The sequence below is a fragment of the Balaenoptera musculus genome, chromosome 10, assembly GCF_009873245.2.
Source record: "Balaenoptera musculus isolate JJ_BM4_2016_0621 chromosome 10, mBalMus1.pri.v3, whole genome shotgun sequence".
Taxonomy (NCBI): Eukaryota; Metazoa; Chordata; class Mammalia; order Artiodactyla; family Balaenopteridae; genus Balaenoptera; species Balaenoptera musculus.
In genome coordinates, this window is record NC_045794.1 from 77,291,545 (window position 1) to 77,306,246 (window position 14,702).

The 14,702-nt window shown below is 42.5% G+C and overlaps 1 protein-coding gene across 1 annotated transcript in view; it reads right to left on the bottom strand.

The window, feature by feature from the left end:
* The window catches only part of UBE2N (ubiquitin conjugating enzyme E2 N), a 37,323-nt gene extending 24,380 nt beyond the window's left edge, over nucleotides 1–12,943 (bottom strand). The window contains exon 1 of the mRNA XM_036866061.1: nucleotides 12,780–12,943. Within this exon, the coding sequence (XP_036721956.1) occupies nucleotides 12,780–12,809 (30 nt within the window). The 5' untranslated portion in view covers nucleotides 12,810–12,943. The remainder of the gene's footprint in view (nucleotides 1–12,779) is intronic.
* Nucleotides 12,944–14,702: the final 1,759 nt, after the last annotated feature.

A 14,702-nucleotide genomic window follows, 5' to 3' on the forward strand; every position in this document is an offset into this window, starting at 1 on the left:
CCACCAGAACAAAAACAACAAAAGTAAGTAACTATGGAAAGTGACAGATAATGTTAGTTTGTGGTAATCATTTCACAGTGTATACATATATCAAAACATCACCTTGTACACATTAAATACACACAATTTTTATTTGTCAAAAGTTAAAAAAAGTTTTTTTTCACTATGATGACTCAATTAACAATAGGACCAACATTTGTTTCCTAGAGTGCCTTTACAGGATTTCAGAAAATAAAGCAAATGACTTAAATTTTATCCCTGATTTTCTTTTCATGCAGAAAATAGTATTTCTAGTTTCTGTACCACAATGTACTTCATACTAGGAATATAAGCATGACTACAGTCAAGACTGTCTCAGAAGAGGAGAAAAAAACCCCAATCCCAACCAACACAGAGTGCTGGGCAGTCACATTTCATATAAAGGATGTTCCCTTACCAACATGGCATAATTCAAAAGTTGGAAAATACATCATTTTAACTGGTAAACACCATCAGTATCAGAGGTTGTATAGGAGAGGGGAGACAGGGAAGGAGATGGCAGTGAATTAAGATGAAAAGACCAGGTTGTGAAAAAGCCTTGCATGCCAAGTTAAGGAACCTGAACTCTAGCCTGAACACAGTAGAGAGTAACAATGATCACACTGGGTGTTTTTAGAATAATGTGGCAACGTGGAAAATGAAGAGAGAAAGAAAGAGGGAAACAGCACACGTGTGTGTGTGTAAGTGAAGACAGAAAGATTTGTTCTCCGATTACTGCAAAAACGTGCAGGAGAGGGTAAGAGCCTGAGAGGATGGGAGACAGGAATGGGTTAGGACTAGAAGGCATTTCTAAGGTTCAGTCGGCTTATGACTGAATGTCTAAGAGAGAAGAGCGGGGAGGAGAGAAGAGGAAACAGAAGTAAATTGTAGGCAACTGGGTTATGTTAATGTAATTAATAAAGAAAAGAAACACCAAAAGTACTAATGCATGGGAGGGGGAGACAGCAAAATGAATACATTCCACTGTAAAATAAAGTTGATTTTAAAATGTCTGCAAGACATCTAAGTGGAGATAAAAAGTAGGCACTTGGAGAGACCTGAAACTCACCACTAGATTTTGGAATCATTGATCAATGCTGACTGCAGCCAAGAAAATGAATAAATGTGTTCAGGAGAATATATAATGAGAAAAGGTCCAAGGTCTGAACCCCAAGAGAACATGAACATTTAAAGGCTTTAAAACTATCATAGCAGATAGGATACAGGCCTTCATATTAGCTATACTGGAAAGCTATTCAAAATTTCAGAATACTGCTACTACTCAGCATTTGTCCTGGGTTTTTTTTTTTTTTTTTTTTTGAGAATTGCTTAAAGCCAATTTAAAAGCCAAAAAGGAAAGTCAGTTCCAGGATTAAATGATCATGGCTTTGTCTCAACGAGAAGTTTTTAAAAAGGAATTAGAAATAACGGAGGCCCAGGAAAAGTGAGTTGGCCAAGGTCACAAAGTTTCTTTTTTTTTTTTTTTTTTTTTATTTATTTATTTATGGCTGTGTTGGGTTTTCGTTTCTGTGCGAGGGCTTTCTCCAGTTGCGGCAAGTGGGGGCCACTCTTCATCGCGGTGCGCGGGCCTCTCACTATCGCGGCCTCTCCCGTTGTGGAGCACAGGCTCCAGACGCGCAGGCTCAGCAATTGTGGCCCACGGGCCCAGCTGCTCCGCGGCATGTGGGATCCTCCCAGACCAGGGCTCGAACCCGTGTCCCCTGCACCGGCAGGCAGACTCCCAACCACTGCGCCACCAGGGAAGCCCCCACAAAGTTTCTTAATACTTAAGACAAAAATAAAAGTCAAGGCTGTTCCTACCCATTATTCACCAGAATTGGCTCAAATTTTTCATTCTCCAGCAATCAAAACCAATCTTTTTTTTTTTTTTGGCCGTGCTGTGCAGCTTGCGAGATCTTAATTCCGTGACCAATGATTGAACCCAGGCCCGGTGGTGAAAGTGCCCACTGGACTGCCAAAGAATTCCCCAAATCCAATCTTTAACGATAAAAATTTACTGGCTGCTGACAATTTAAAAAATAATAATAATGGCTCACAAGGCTAAAGGATACTTCTTAAACGTTAGAAAGCAATGCAGGTTGCAAATGTGATTAGTTTTATGGGAACCAATAGAGATTTACCTGCTAAAATTTCTGCTTTGCTTCATTCAGCATTGTAATTTCTTAAAAGTATTTACTTAGAAAAATTTCAGCTAAAAAAAGTTAAAAAGGAATGAAGTACTGATACATACTACAATATGGATGAACCTTGAAAACAAGCTAAGTGAAAGAAGTCAGACACCAAAAGCTGTATTGTATGATTCCATTTATATGAAATGTCCAGAATAGGTGAATCCATAGAGAAAGTAGCTGTACGGATGCCAGGGGTTGAGGGAGTAGGGACAGAGAGGGACTGCTAAAGGGTAGAGGGTTTCTTCTTTGGATGATGAACAAGTTCTGGAATTAGAAAGCGGTGATAGTTGCACAACTTCGTGAATGTTAAAACCACTGAATTGTACATTTTAAAAGGTGAATTTTATATGTGATTTGTATCCCCCAAAAATGAAGCATTTTGGTTTTCCTTTCATATTCAGTAAGATTTTAGCATTTTTTCTATGAAGTGGAGACTGGAATAGCAAAAGAAAGTGAAGGGGAAATCATATGTATTACTTGATTATTTTTAGTTTGTAACAGTTTGTATATTGACTTTTTTTTTTTTTTAAACTTATTTTTATTATTTTTTATTTTTTATTTTTTGGCTGTGTTGGGTCTTTGTTTCTGTGCGAGGGCTTTCTCTAGTTGTGGCAAGCGGGGGCCACTCTTCATCGCGGTGCGCAGGCCTCTCACTATCGCGGCCTCTCTTGTTGTGGAGCACAGGCTCCAGACGCGCAGGCTCAGTAGCTGTGGTTCACGGGCCCAGTTGCTCCGGGGCATGTGGGATCTTCCCAGACCAGGGCTCGAACCCGTGTTCCCTGCATTGGCAGGCAGATTCTCAACCACTGCGCCACCAGGGAAGCCCATGTATATTGACTTTTTAGTAATGACTATATATCCATGAATTACACTTCTAAAGGAAAAAAAACTCTTTCAAATTAAAAGACTGCATTTGAAGTGTCTGTGGTCCAAGCGAAGAAGTGCTGACTCATGTTACAGTTTTAGCACTGCTCAAATATCTTCCTAGAGTTTGATATGTCTAACCTGGAATGACATTCTTCTCCCCCGACCCCGCTTTTCTACTTATCTTTCAAAATTCAGCTCAAATGTCACCTCCCTATAAACCTCTTTCCCTAAACCAAACTTGGAGGGTTTCCCCATCCAGAATGTCACATCTTCGGTGTTCCCACTGATACTTTTGTTTTCTATATATGAGAAACTACTGGCTTTATGTATGATTTTAGTTCTACCACATTCTACCCAACTTTGCATTGAAGCCAAGCATATACTAGGCCATTGTTTCTGCAAGGTGCACACTAAAATCATCTGGAGATCTTAAGACAAAACATAACAAAAAAACACTCTGGGGCTGGCAACTGTTAAGTTTATAAACACCCAGATAATTCTGATGCACTACCGTAAACTAACTGCTCAGATTATAGACCAGTATTCACAGAAAATATCTTCTACTTCCTACCACTCAAGACATCAGCAGCCCACCCAATTAAACTAAGGGAAGATTCTGATAAGAAATAGGCAAGGTTTGGCCAAGTGTTCACTGACCTCTAATCACAGTCAGTGGCAGGAACCTGAACGGAGATTGCAGCACTTTTAGTTTAACCCTTATCTGAACCACAACAATAAAGACAGGGTAGACAGAGTACTTTATTCAGGGGGGGAAAAAAATTTACTTAATGGGAATAGCTCTTTTACAGCTAAAGGTAAGAAATTTCAAGCTTTATAGCTGTAAATCACTGTGCCTCCAACTGTGAAAAGAAATGACTTTTTTTAAAAAAGCCAAAGCAAGAACTGCAGTGCAAATGTAGGGAGAATTTTACTGGAAAGCACTTTTCCTTATTCTCTCTAAATACAAGTGAGGAAATTAAGTAGGTACAAATACCCTCCGCTTAGTGGAAACCACAAAATTCAAATTAATATATAAACAAGTGTAAGATAATTCTATCTCTAGGCTTACTGAATGAAAAACATCTTGTTTAAAACTCACATTAGAGTGGTTATGGTCTGATGCAGTGATACCTCAAGTGTATTTTCCACCTGCTCTTTAGTTCCTTCTCACTGGAACCCCGAACTTCCCCAAATCCAGGGACCCAGGAGAGAAGGAGAGGAATATGCCACCCCAGAGAGGCAGTCCATCTTAAGGCAAACTATATTACTAAACAGGGCTCACGCAAAAGCCTGTAATTAAACTACAATAAGATACTATCCACCACACATAATGGATCTCTGGAATATATTATGTATTCATGCTCTCTTTCTCTTCCTCTCTCCCTCTCTCCCTCTTTCTCTCTCCCTCTCCCTCTCCCTCTCCTTCCAGCTTTCATATCTACTACTCCCTGTGTCCACTCTCCCCCCTGCTCTTCAAGTTCAAAAACATTCCTCAACAGATATTGATACCTTTCCTCACACTATGGTAAATCCCAGATATTCCTTCTTCTATAACACACCTCACTGTAATTTCTTGTTTCACAACTCTATTTTTCACCAGACAGGGATGCCTATCTTTTTTACTGGCTTAGTGAATATATACTATACATTCAATAAATGTCCATTTAATTGAACTGAAACATGTTTTATGAATGGATAATAAAAAGGCAGACAAATCGCAATGTTATGGAAGATTGAAATTTGGCCTTGTGCTCTTACTAGCTTACTAAAGCCACTTTTGCCCCTGCTCCACAGTAAGGGGGTAAAGGGGATGGTAATCCCAATGGCCCTTAAAGGTCACTAAAAACACAGTGACTGGGCTTCCCTGGTGGCGCAATGGTTGAGAATCGGCCTGCTAATGCAGGAGACACGGGTTCGAGCTCTGGTCTGGGAAGATCCCACATGCCGTGGAGCAACTAGGCTAGTGAGCCACAACTACTGAGCCTGTGCGTCTGGAGCCTGTGCTCCGCAACAAGAGAGGCCGCAACGGTAAGGGGCCCGTGCACCGCGATGAAGAGTGGCCCCCGCTTGCCACAACTAGAGAAAGCCCTCGCACAGAAACGAAGACCCAACACAGCCAAAAAAATTAATTAATTAATTAATTTTTTAAAAAAAAGCTTGATAGCAATAATTTCAGATGCTACGATGCCTCCAATGCAGTACCCGTATTTCTAAAAAAAAAAAAAACAAAACACAGTGACTTTACAGCAATAACATTTTCCTTAGTATAAACTATAAAGAAATCTTAGAAAGCTCTAAAGAAATAAAAAGCACCCATAGTCTCAAGACACAAAGATAACATTTGTTAGATTTCTTTCTAGTATTTTCTCCGCTACAGTGCCTTCAGTCACTGGATTGTAAAGACTTTAAAAGTAAAAACTGATTTGCCCAAAACAGACCAAACCTCTGACAGTGACATATTGTGATGATATTGAAAACTAAAGGAGTTTGAAAATATGAAGAGGAAATAGCCAATTAAAAAAAAAAAAAGCAAAATATGTCAACATTAGATTCTGAAACCAATACCTAAAAATACTTCAAATTATAGCCTAATCCTAATTATTCAGAAACATCTGAGTTACAGGCCAACTCAGAACTATAAAAATTTCTATGCCTAAGTATCCCTAGGGGATTTTAGAATAGCTACATCCAGGATTTTAAGAAACATACAATGCCCTGAATAGTGTGGTGTAGCTCTTGGAAAAATGGATAATAAAGAATGCTTTCTGTTGATTCTCTGAGGGCTCTTAACCAGTTACCTACCCATTTCTTCCGATCACACATTAATGGTTTCTGTCACCAGAGATGCCAGGGCCACAGATCCCACTCTCAGACTATGGTGATCCCACATCCTATTTAATCTACAAATTGAAGATGACTACTTAATATTTAAAATAAAAAAACTTGGGAAGCATTTTTAAAAGTTGCTAAGATTTCAGCTGAAGTTAACTGATTCCCTATTATTCATCTCCTAATTTGTATATCCATGCTGATGTCCTTCATACATTACATTTCTTTCATATAGGAAAAAAAAGAATTCTTATTTCTTTTTTTTTTTTAATTTATTTATTTTATTTATTTTTGGCTGCACTGGGTCTTTGTTGCTGCACGTGGGCTTTCTCTAGTTGCGGCGGGCGGGGGCTACTCTTCGTTGCGGTGCGCGGGCTTCTCATTGCAGTGGCTTCTCTTGTTGCGGAGCACGGGCTCTAGGCACGCGGGCTTCAGTACTTGTGGCACGTGGGCTCAGTAGTTGTGGCTCGCGTGCTCTAGAGCGCAGGCTCAGTAGTTGTGGTGAACGGGCTTAGTTGCGCCGCGGCATGGGATATATCCCATGGGATATTCCGTGGGATATTCCTGGACCAGGGCTCGAACCCGTGTCCCCTGCATTGGCAGGGGCGGATTCTTAACCACTGCACCACCAAGGAAGCCCAAGAATTCTTATTTCTTGATGTACCATTGCTACATATATTATGCCTTTCAGATCTTTTTCGTTTTTAGAAAGTAAAATTATATAATATAGTCATTAGGCACCCACATCAGAACTGTGATGACTACAACCATAATGTCCAAAGCTCCTGCTGCATGCCATCCTCATTTCCTTGGTTCTGCTATTTATTTCTACAGTGCTTATGCATCAATGTTCATGATAGCACATTCAAATGTATGTTCAGAATCCATACTACTTGAATCCGAGGTGCGTAAGTTATTTTCTTCTTAAATCCATTTACACACAGGTAAACCAAAACACTAGATACAGCATAGGGAAAAAAGCAAAGATACTGACTTGCAGGCCAGGAATCTTAGTCATCCAATTTCTTTGGCCTACAGTCTCCTCATCGGAGAAGGAAAAGAATAGTGTTCTCTACTGTATATGGCTGTAAGTCATCACAAGTGTGGGAAAAAACTCAATTTCTACAAATCAAATGCATAATATTTCTGATATCATTATTTAGCATGCTGGATACTCAGGAATTACTTATTAATTTGACAAATCTCAATTTCTATTGTGTGAGAGCTGATCAATCTGGACTGAAGAAAGTGCTTGACAAAGAAGAGCTTAAGGGCTTCCTTGGTGGCGCAGTGGTTGGGAATCCGCCTGCCAATGCAGGGGACACAGGTTCAAACCCTGGTCTGGGAAGATCCCACATGCCTCGGAGCAACTAAGCCCGTGCGCCACAACTACTGAGCCTGCGCTCTAGAGCACGCGAGCCACAACTACTGAGCCCGCGAGCCACAACTACTGAAGCCCGCGTGCCTGGAGCCTGTGCTCCGCAACAAGAGAAGCCACGGTAGTGAGAAGCCCGCGCACCGCAACCAAGAGTAGCCCCCGCTCGCCACAACTAGAGAAAGCCTGCGCACAGCAACAAAGACACAATGCAGCCAAAAATAAAAATAAATTAAATAAATAAATTTATTTAAAAAAAAAAAAAAAGAGCTTAAAAAACAACACTTGACTCGATTTTTAACCTACTTTCAGTTATGCCTACGTTCCATAATCAAAACATTAGGCAGTATATTAAACAATATCCATATAGCCTGAAAGTTTAATCACTACCAAAAGTAGTTCAGGGATTCTTAACCTGGAATCCGTGGAGACCGAGGGGATTCACAAATAAGCTTGTCAAGAATCTGAATCCCCAGAAGTCATATGCAAAAAGTATGGTTTACTGTACTAGGAAGAAGGTCAGAAAATTCTTAAATTGGGACAACAACCAAAAGAGCTAAAAACTACACTGTTTCTACTCAAGTTTTTACTATATGAGTTTATCTGCTTCCTAAGAATGTTTTAATTACGATTTATAACAAGTCCATCTTCATCATGGTAAGTTTTCATGACCTTTTTTTTTTTTTAAATGGGAAAAAACATTATGAGCCAAAGATTCTCAGGGCTTAAAAAAAAGGGTCAGTTTTCTGAATCGCTTTTCTCACTAAAAACTACGTTATGTACTAAAATACATATCAAATGAGTGGCTTTTAAATAGTGATAAGAGGGACTTCCCTGGTGGCGCAGTGGTTAAGAATCCTTCTGCCAACGCAGGGAACACGGGTTCGAGCCCTGGTCCAGGAAGATCCCACATGCCGCGGAGCAATTAAGCCCATGCACCACAACTACTGAAGCCTGCGCACCTAGAGCCCATGCTCTGCAACAAGAGAAGCCACCACAATGAGAAGCCCGCGCACCGCAACAAAGAGTAGCCCCCGCTCGCCACAATTAGAGAGAGCCTGCGTGCAGCAACGAAGACCCAACGCAGCCAAAGATAAATAAATAAAATAAATTTATTATAAATAAATTATAATTTTAAAAATCTGTATTTTTAAAAATAAAAATTATTAAAGTAAAAGACAGAACTCAAGACTCCGTCAGCTCATAACAGGTTTTTAAGAGTTTGAAACTAAACCTCACCAAACAAAAAATAAATTGTAGGGAAGACTGGTGAAATTCTAATTTCAGAAGGTTGGTTTGCTAGGTTTTAATCAAATAAGTCAACTGCTTGAGTAAGTTAACTGTTTCCTAAGCCTACATTTTATTGACTTCATGATTAACTTTGAGAAGAAAATTAAAGGAATGTCATCCTGTCAGTGTAACATGTAAAGCTGAAATAAATTTGTTTTTGACCAAGCCACAGCTACAGATTTCATTTATTTGTTCGCAAAATACTCCGGTTCTTTATGACAGATAGATTAAGAAGGATCTCTTATCTTAGGTAGCTTTCAACTTATGTGACTTTAAGCTTTAACTGCTCTGTCACTTTTAGAGACTAAAAGAGGTTTTGCCCAGGAAAAAAGAGAGAGGAAAAAAAAATCCTGTAATTCTAGCTAAACACGTAACTGCCAAGATTCAGTGTAACTAATACATGTGCAAAATATCACTATATATAAGACCATTCATTACAGCACTGTTTGTATAGCAAAATATGGGGAACAATCTAATAGTTATCAATATGCAATTAGTTAAATTAAGGCCTAACCACAAGGTTCCACAAAACAGCTCTTTAGAAAATTAGTCACCTCGAAGACACAGGTGGGGGCAAAGGGAGGAATCAGGTACAGCATTTACTTGGGGAGGAGGGGAATAGGCCTAACATATATGCACTAAGTCTCTCTGGTCTTTTGGGAAGAATATACAATAAAAGTTGTGGCTGTCTGGGGAGGGAAACTGGAATGCTGAAGGACAGATGAGTCTTAATTTTCCTCTATGTACCCTTTAGAACCTTTCAAAGGTGCTCTGTGTATTTCCTAGTCACAAAATAAAAGATTGATTTGTTTTGTTTTTAACAAATTTATGGGGTAGAATTAGAAACTTTTAGCTCAGGCACAGATTCAGATAGAATCTACTGAGCAGTAACAATGTCAAATTATACAGAATAAATCTCCTAAAACTTTCTGTCAAAGAGACTGAAGCTCATTCATTCATTCAATCAGTATTTCAGGGCCGAGACATTAGATTTGCAGATTATGTGTTCTAGGCATCTGAGCAATGCCCAAGTCATCCAAGAATTCTTGCTTTCATGGAGCTTTAGTGGGAGTAGAGATAAACAGTAAATAATATAACTTTGAGTAATGATATGTGCTATACAGAAGAGACAAAATAGGGGCTAAAGAGCAACCATGGGGGAGGAGGGAGGACTATGCTTTAGGACAGTTAAGGTAAACCTCTCTGAGAATATGACGTGTGAGCCAAGAACTGAACATTATGACAAAGCAAGCAACGCAATAAACAGGAGGAAAGCCCTGTGACTGGAACATGCGTAGCCTCTTATTGTTCAGGGTACAGCAGAGCAACAGTGTGGCTGCAATGGAGTGACCCAAGGGGAGAAGTGTGGGAGATGATCTCACAGGTAGGCAGATCCCAGATGGATGGAGGGCCTTGTAGCTAGGAGGGAAAAAAGTCAAGATTTTAAGTGTGCTGCAGAACTTCTGTGGAGTTCTGAGCAGGGAAGTAACAAGATCTATGTTTTTAAAAGTAACACTAGCTGCTGTTTAAAAGGAGATAGTACAGTAGGCCAGGTAACAAATGATGGAACTGAACAGTGGTTTCAGAGAGATAGGGAAATGTGTCTGATTCAGGATATAATTTGAAAAATAGAGCCCACAGAATTTGCTACTGGATTAGAAATGGGAATCTGAGTGGGATAGCAACTGGGTGAATAGTAATTCAAAAAATCATCTTTATGTGTATAGTTACAGTTGTTAAGGTACTCTGACATATATTATGTCATTTCATAATAACAAGAGGCAGGGAAAGGTCACACTGGGTCAAGATCCAAGTTCTGCCTCCTGACAGTTTTAAGACCCTAGGAAAGTCCTTTGAATGGGTTTCTAGCCTATATAATGTATTGTCTACTTCACAAGACTTCTGCAGGTACCAAGTGGTTGAAGAATTTTGCAAATGTAAATAATGCCCATTTTGAGGTAGAAAGCATCACACTGTCCAATGAGAGATGGTACATTCCCATCATTCAGGACAGTAGTGTTACCCCATTATATTCCACTGCCACCACTATTATATTCCACACAGAACCTTGTACTGTAGTTGACAGAGAAGAGACAAGCTTCTTTTTTTAAATTCTGATATAAAAAATAAACATTTTCACAGATTTTGGAAAAGCCTACATAATATAAGCATGGGCACTAGAAAAAAAAAAAAGTATAATCTTTTAATCTTTCCTAGGGATTGGAGAAAACAGTTCTTTTTGCTATAAATGGCATTAAAGTAAAACCACCGAACTCTTACAAGATAATACCCAAATCAAGGGACCTTTCATTAGAGAGATGTTATCAACAAGACTGTAAAATTAAGAGTACATATAAGTTATCACTGTCTTGTTTTAAATAGCAAAATGCAAAAGCCTGGTGTAAACTAAATTACTGTGTGCCAAATGAATTGAATTATGAGGACTTCAACTTATTGCTTCAAGTCATATCTATAAGTTTATATACAAGGTCCCACATAATTTATTTTTCCATCTAAGATTTTCATATTATTGCAGAATATCTCCAGCATTAAGCAAAAATGGAAAAATATATGTGAAGTCTTTAATTCATTATGTATTTTGGAGAATTATCTTGAATGTCAATGTGTACTAGGTACTTAGTCGACAACCTGAATAACAGTAAAAATCCAAGGATATCTGATGTATAGCTCTATCTTCCACCTCTCATTTTCAAGTGGGGCCTCAATAAACATGACCACTGGGGCCATGTGATTGCATTACAACCACATTGTAAGTACCCTCCAACGCACAGCCATTAAACTGCCTTGGACGGAGTCGAAGACAAATCTTTAACACAACAAATGAAGGTTTTACACAACACTGTGAAGGTTCACATCATTAGACTCCAGCGCACAATGACAATATGTTCTACTTCTCTACTTGCTAAAACTTGCTACTTTACAAAACACGTCTTATTTCTCTAAATTAAGCACCTTTAGGTCAGAGACCCCCCATCTCAGATATATTTCATTGCAATCGCACTACACAATATACCATCTTTCAATCACTTAGCATGCATCTCCCCCCAAACTTTAAGGACAAACTAGATTAAATACACGTTCAGAGTTACAGCAAACAAAATGATGCTACAATTTAGACACTTTAACTCGCATATTGAGCAACACAGAGGTTCAACTAATTTCCTTCACTAAAACTGACAAAAAACACCTAAAGGTTTTGTCTTCGTGGACTGCAAGAAACATTTCACGTCTGAGGACTTGATATTTATGTAAAGAGTTTACAAAACCAAGATGAATTTTTCATGGTTCCATTGGTACTTGGCAAAGTATATACATACTCCTGAAGAGCTGAAAAACGGTATTGATAATTTAAAGCGCACAAAATCGAGAGGCAAAAGGTTTCACAAGGTCCCGCGTATCTGTACTGCACCCCCTCCCCCAATCCCCGCTCGGTCTCGTGTTAGAACTATTTCCTCTAAACAGAAACAGTCCTAAAAGAGTTTGCCAACTAGAGTAAACTCACTTCGCGAAGATAACGAGCGGAAACGCAGTTAAAGAAGAGGAGATCGCGGAAGCGAGGGCGGCGGGGCGCGGAGCCCCCACGTCCCCCGAACCCCGGCAGCCAGGGGCGAGCATGTGCCGGCGGCTGCAGGATGCGCGGCCCTCCCGGAGCCGCCTCCCGTGGCACAGGGCCCCGCCCGGCCTCTCCCTCCCGGTTCATTCATTCTGAACCTGCGGCTGCCGCACCCCTGCGCTCCCGTACGGGCCGAGACACGGATCCGAGGCCGAGGGGCCGTGTCGGGCCACAACCCCTGCCTAGAGTCCGGGCCCCGTCGCGATTCCCGCGCGCCCGCGGCCTCCGCTTGGGGTGGTCTGAGAGGCCGCGGAGGCCCGCTCCCAAGACCAGAGCCCCGCAAGCCCGCGGCCCCACCCTCCGCCAGGGCGCGAGCCAGGCCTTCCCCGCTCGCGGGCCGACCGCCTGGGAGCCCCCGATCCCCGCTGCCGGGCTGCCCCACTGCGGCCGGAAGTCTCCCCGGCGCCCCCTCCTCAGCGCCCGACTTCCCTCGCCGCCGCGGCCAGACCCTCTCAGCGCTGCCTCGGGCCTCCCAGCGCGGGCCGCGGGCCGGAGGAAGCGAGGGGCCGCTCCGCCCGGTCCGCCGAGAGGGCAAGAGCAGAGCGGGTAGCCGGAGGCGGGCCCGGGTGGTTACCTTGATAATCCTGCGGGGCAGCCCGGCCATCTTGTCAGATCCCGAGTTCGGCCTCTGGTCTCGTCTCCGGCTCCGCTCGCCTCACGCACGAGTGGAAGTCCCGGGCTCCACTTCCGGGGGACGTTGCCGCGCCCGCCGCCGCCGCGCCGAGGCCCCCCGGGAAATGTAGTCCCTGCTAGGGCGCGGGCGAGCTTCCCTCGGACCTGGCCCCTTCCCCCGCGCTCCCCGCCCCAGCCGCGGCCTGGGGGTGGCGGAAGTGACGCGCCGCGGCGGGGCAGGGACTTGGGAGAGGCGGCGCGGAGCGGCGCGGAGCGGCGCGGAGCAGCGCAGAGCCCCGTCGCTAGTGGCCGATCCTGCTGCGCGCTGGTGGGACTGAGTGGTCTGCGACCAGCAGGCCTCTTATCCGCGGCCACGCCCGCGCCAATGGGCGACGTAACAGAAGCCCGGCCGCAGACGTAGCCCATTCATTCATTCGTTCGTTCATTCAACGCTACTGCAGGGCGCGCGGTCGGGGCTGGCGCTGGCCGAACGACTGAGGTCAAGTTGATCCGCGAGCTCCTTCCTCACAAGTAGGGGAAGACCGAAAGTCAGCAGCAAAGCTCCCAACTGTGGGTCTCGAAAGTTATCTAGGAAAAGCCTAGCCAGAATTTTGATGTTTAAATTTCGCATAAATCGGGTGTCTTTGACACACCCCTTAGACCTGGGAAAGCTAAAAGGGTTTGGAGAGAGTTGGGGGCGGGGAAGAAGAATGGCCTCTGAACGCCTGGCCCTAGTGGTTGACTCGCGGATTGGAGAGCTGGAGGAATGACCCAGGAGAGGATTAGAGATCCCAGTGTAATCCCTAAAAGAGGGATTACCTTTAGAGTGCGGGGCCCTAAAGGAGGATTAGAGTGAGGGTGCCCGGAAATGGGATTGTTGGGGAAGCATTTCCTAACATCCTGATGATTGATTGCTTGCTCTGTAATGGGCTTTTTGCGAGAATTATTTTACTTTATCGTCATAGCAGTCTTAAAGTGCTTCCTCCACTTTACAAATGAGGCTCGGAGACATTCACTTTTTCCAAGGTTATGAGGGAAATGGAGCTGTTTTGTTCCTACGCAGGTCTGCCAAAACGTGGACCCCTTAACTCCTTAGCCACGGTGTTTCCTAGCACAGTAGCACAGACAGTAGATGGTGAATAAAGATATGCCAGATGCTATGTTAGTGGATGAGAATATAAAGAGGCTGACCCTAGGGAATTCCCTGACGGTCAAGTGGTTAGGTCTCGGGGCTTTCATTGCTGCGGCCGGGTCCAATCGCTGGTCGGGGCATTAAGATCACGCAATCCGCGCCAGGTGGCCAAAACTCAAAACAAAAAAGAGGCTGACCCTACCTTCCAGGAACTTAGAGTCCAGCGGAGAAGAGAGACTAGTGAACAATAATTACAATCCAGTGTGTTAAGGGCCATAATAGAGAGTCCTCCAAGGTGCTATTTGAGCACAAGAGAGGCATTAATTGCTTGAGAAGTCAGAGAAGGCTTCTCAAAGGAGAAGTGGCATCCTAAAGGATGAGTAAGAATCTAACTGACCTGGTGGGGGGAGCATGCCAGGCCTAGAAAAAAGACTGTGAAATGGCATTGAACTATAAGAAAAAAAAAAAAAGTGCATTAAAGAAATGGAGAATATGAATGCAAGAAACCTAGTAAGAGTAATAAGAGAAAACATTATCATTAGCACGATGCTAAATGATTACATGGATTATCTCATTTAATGATAAAGTATATAAGGTAGGCTTTCTTATTACTGTTTCTTTTTAGATGAGAAACCAAGCCTCAGAGGCAATAATGAGAACTTCAAATAACCAGAAGTCTGAAATGAGTGGTTCTGTATTTAGAAGAATCTGGGAAAGTAAATGACATTGGAGAAAGATACTTCCAGAATATTT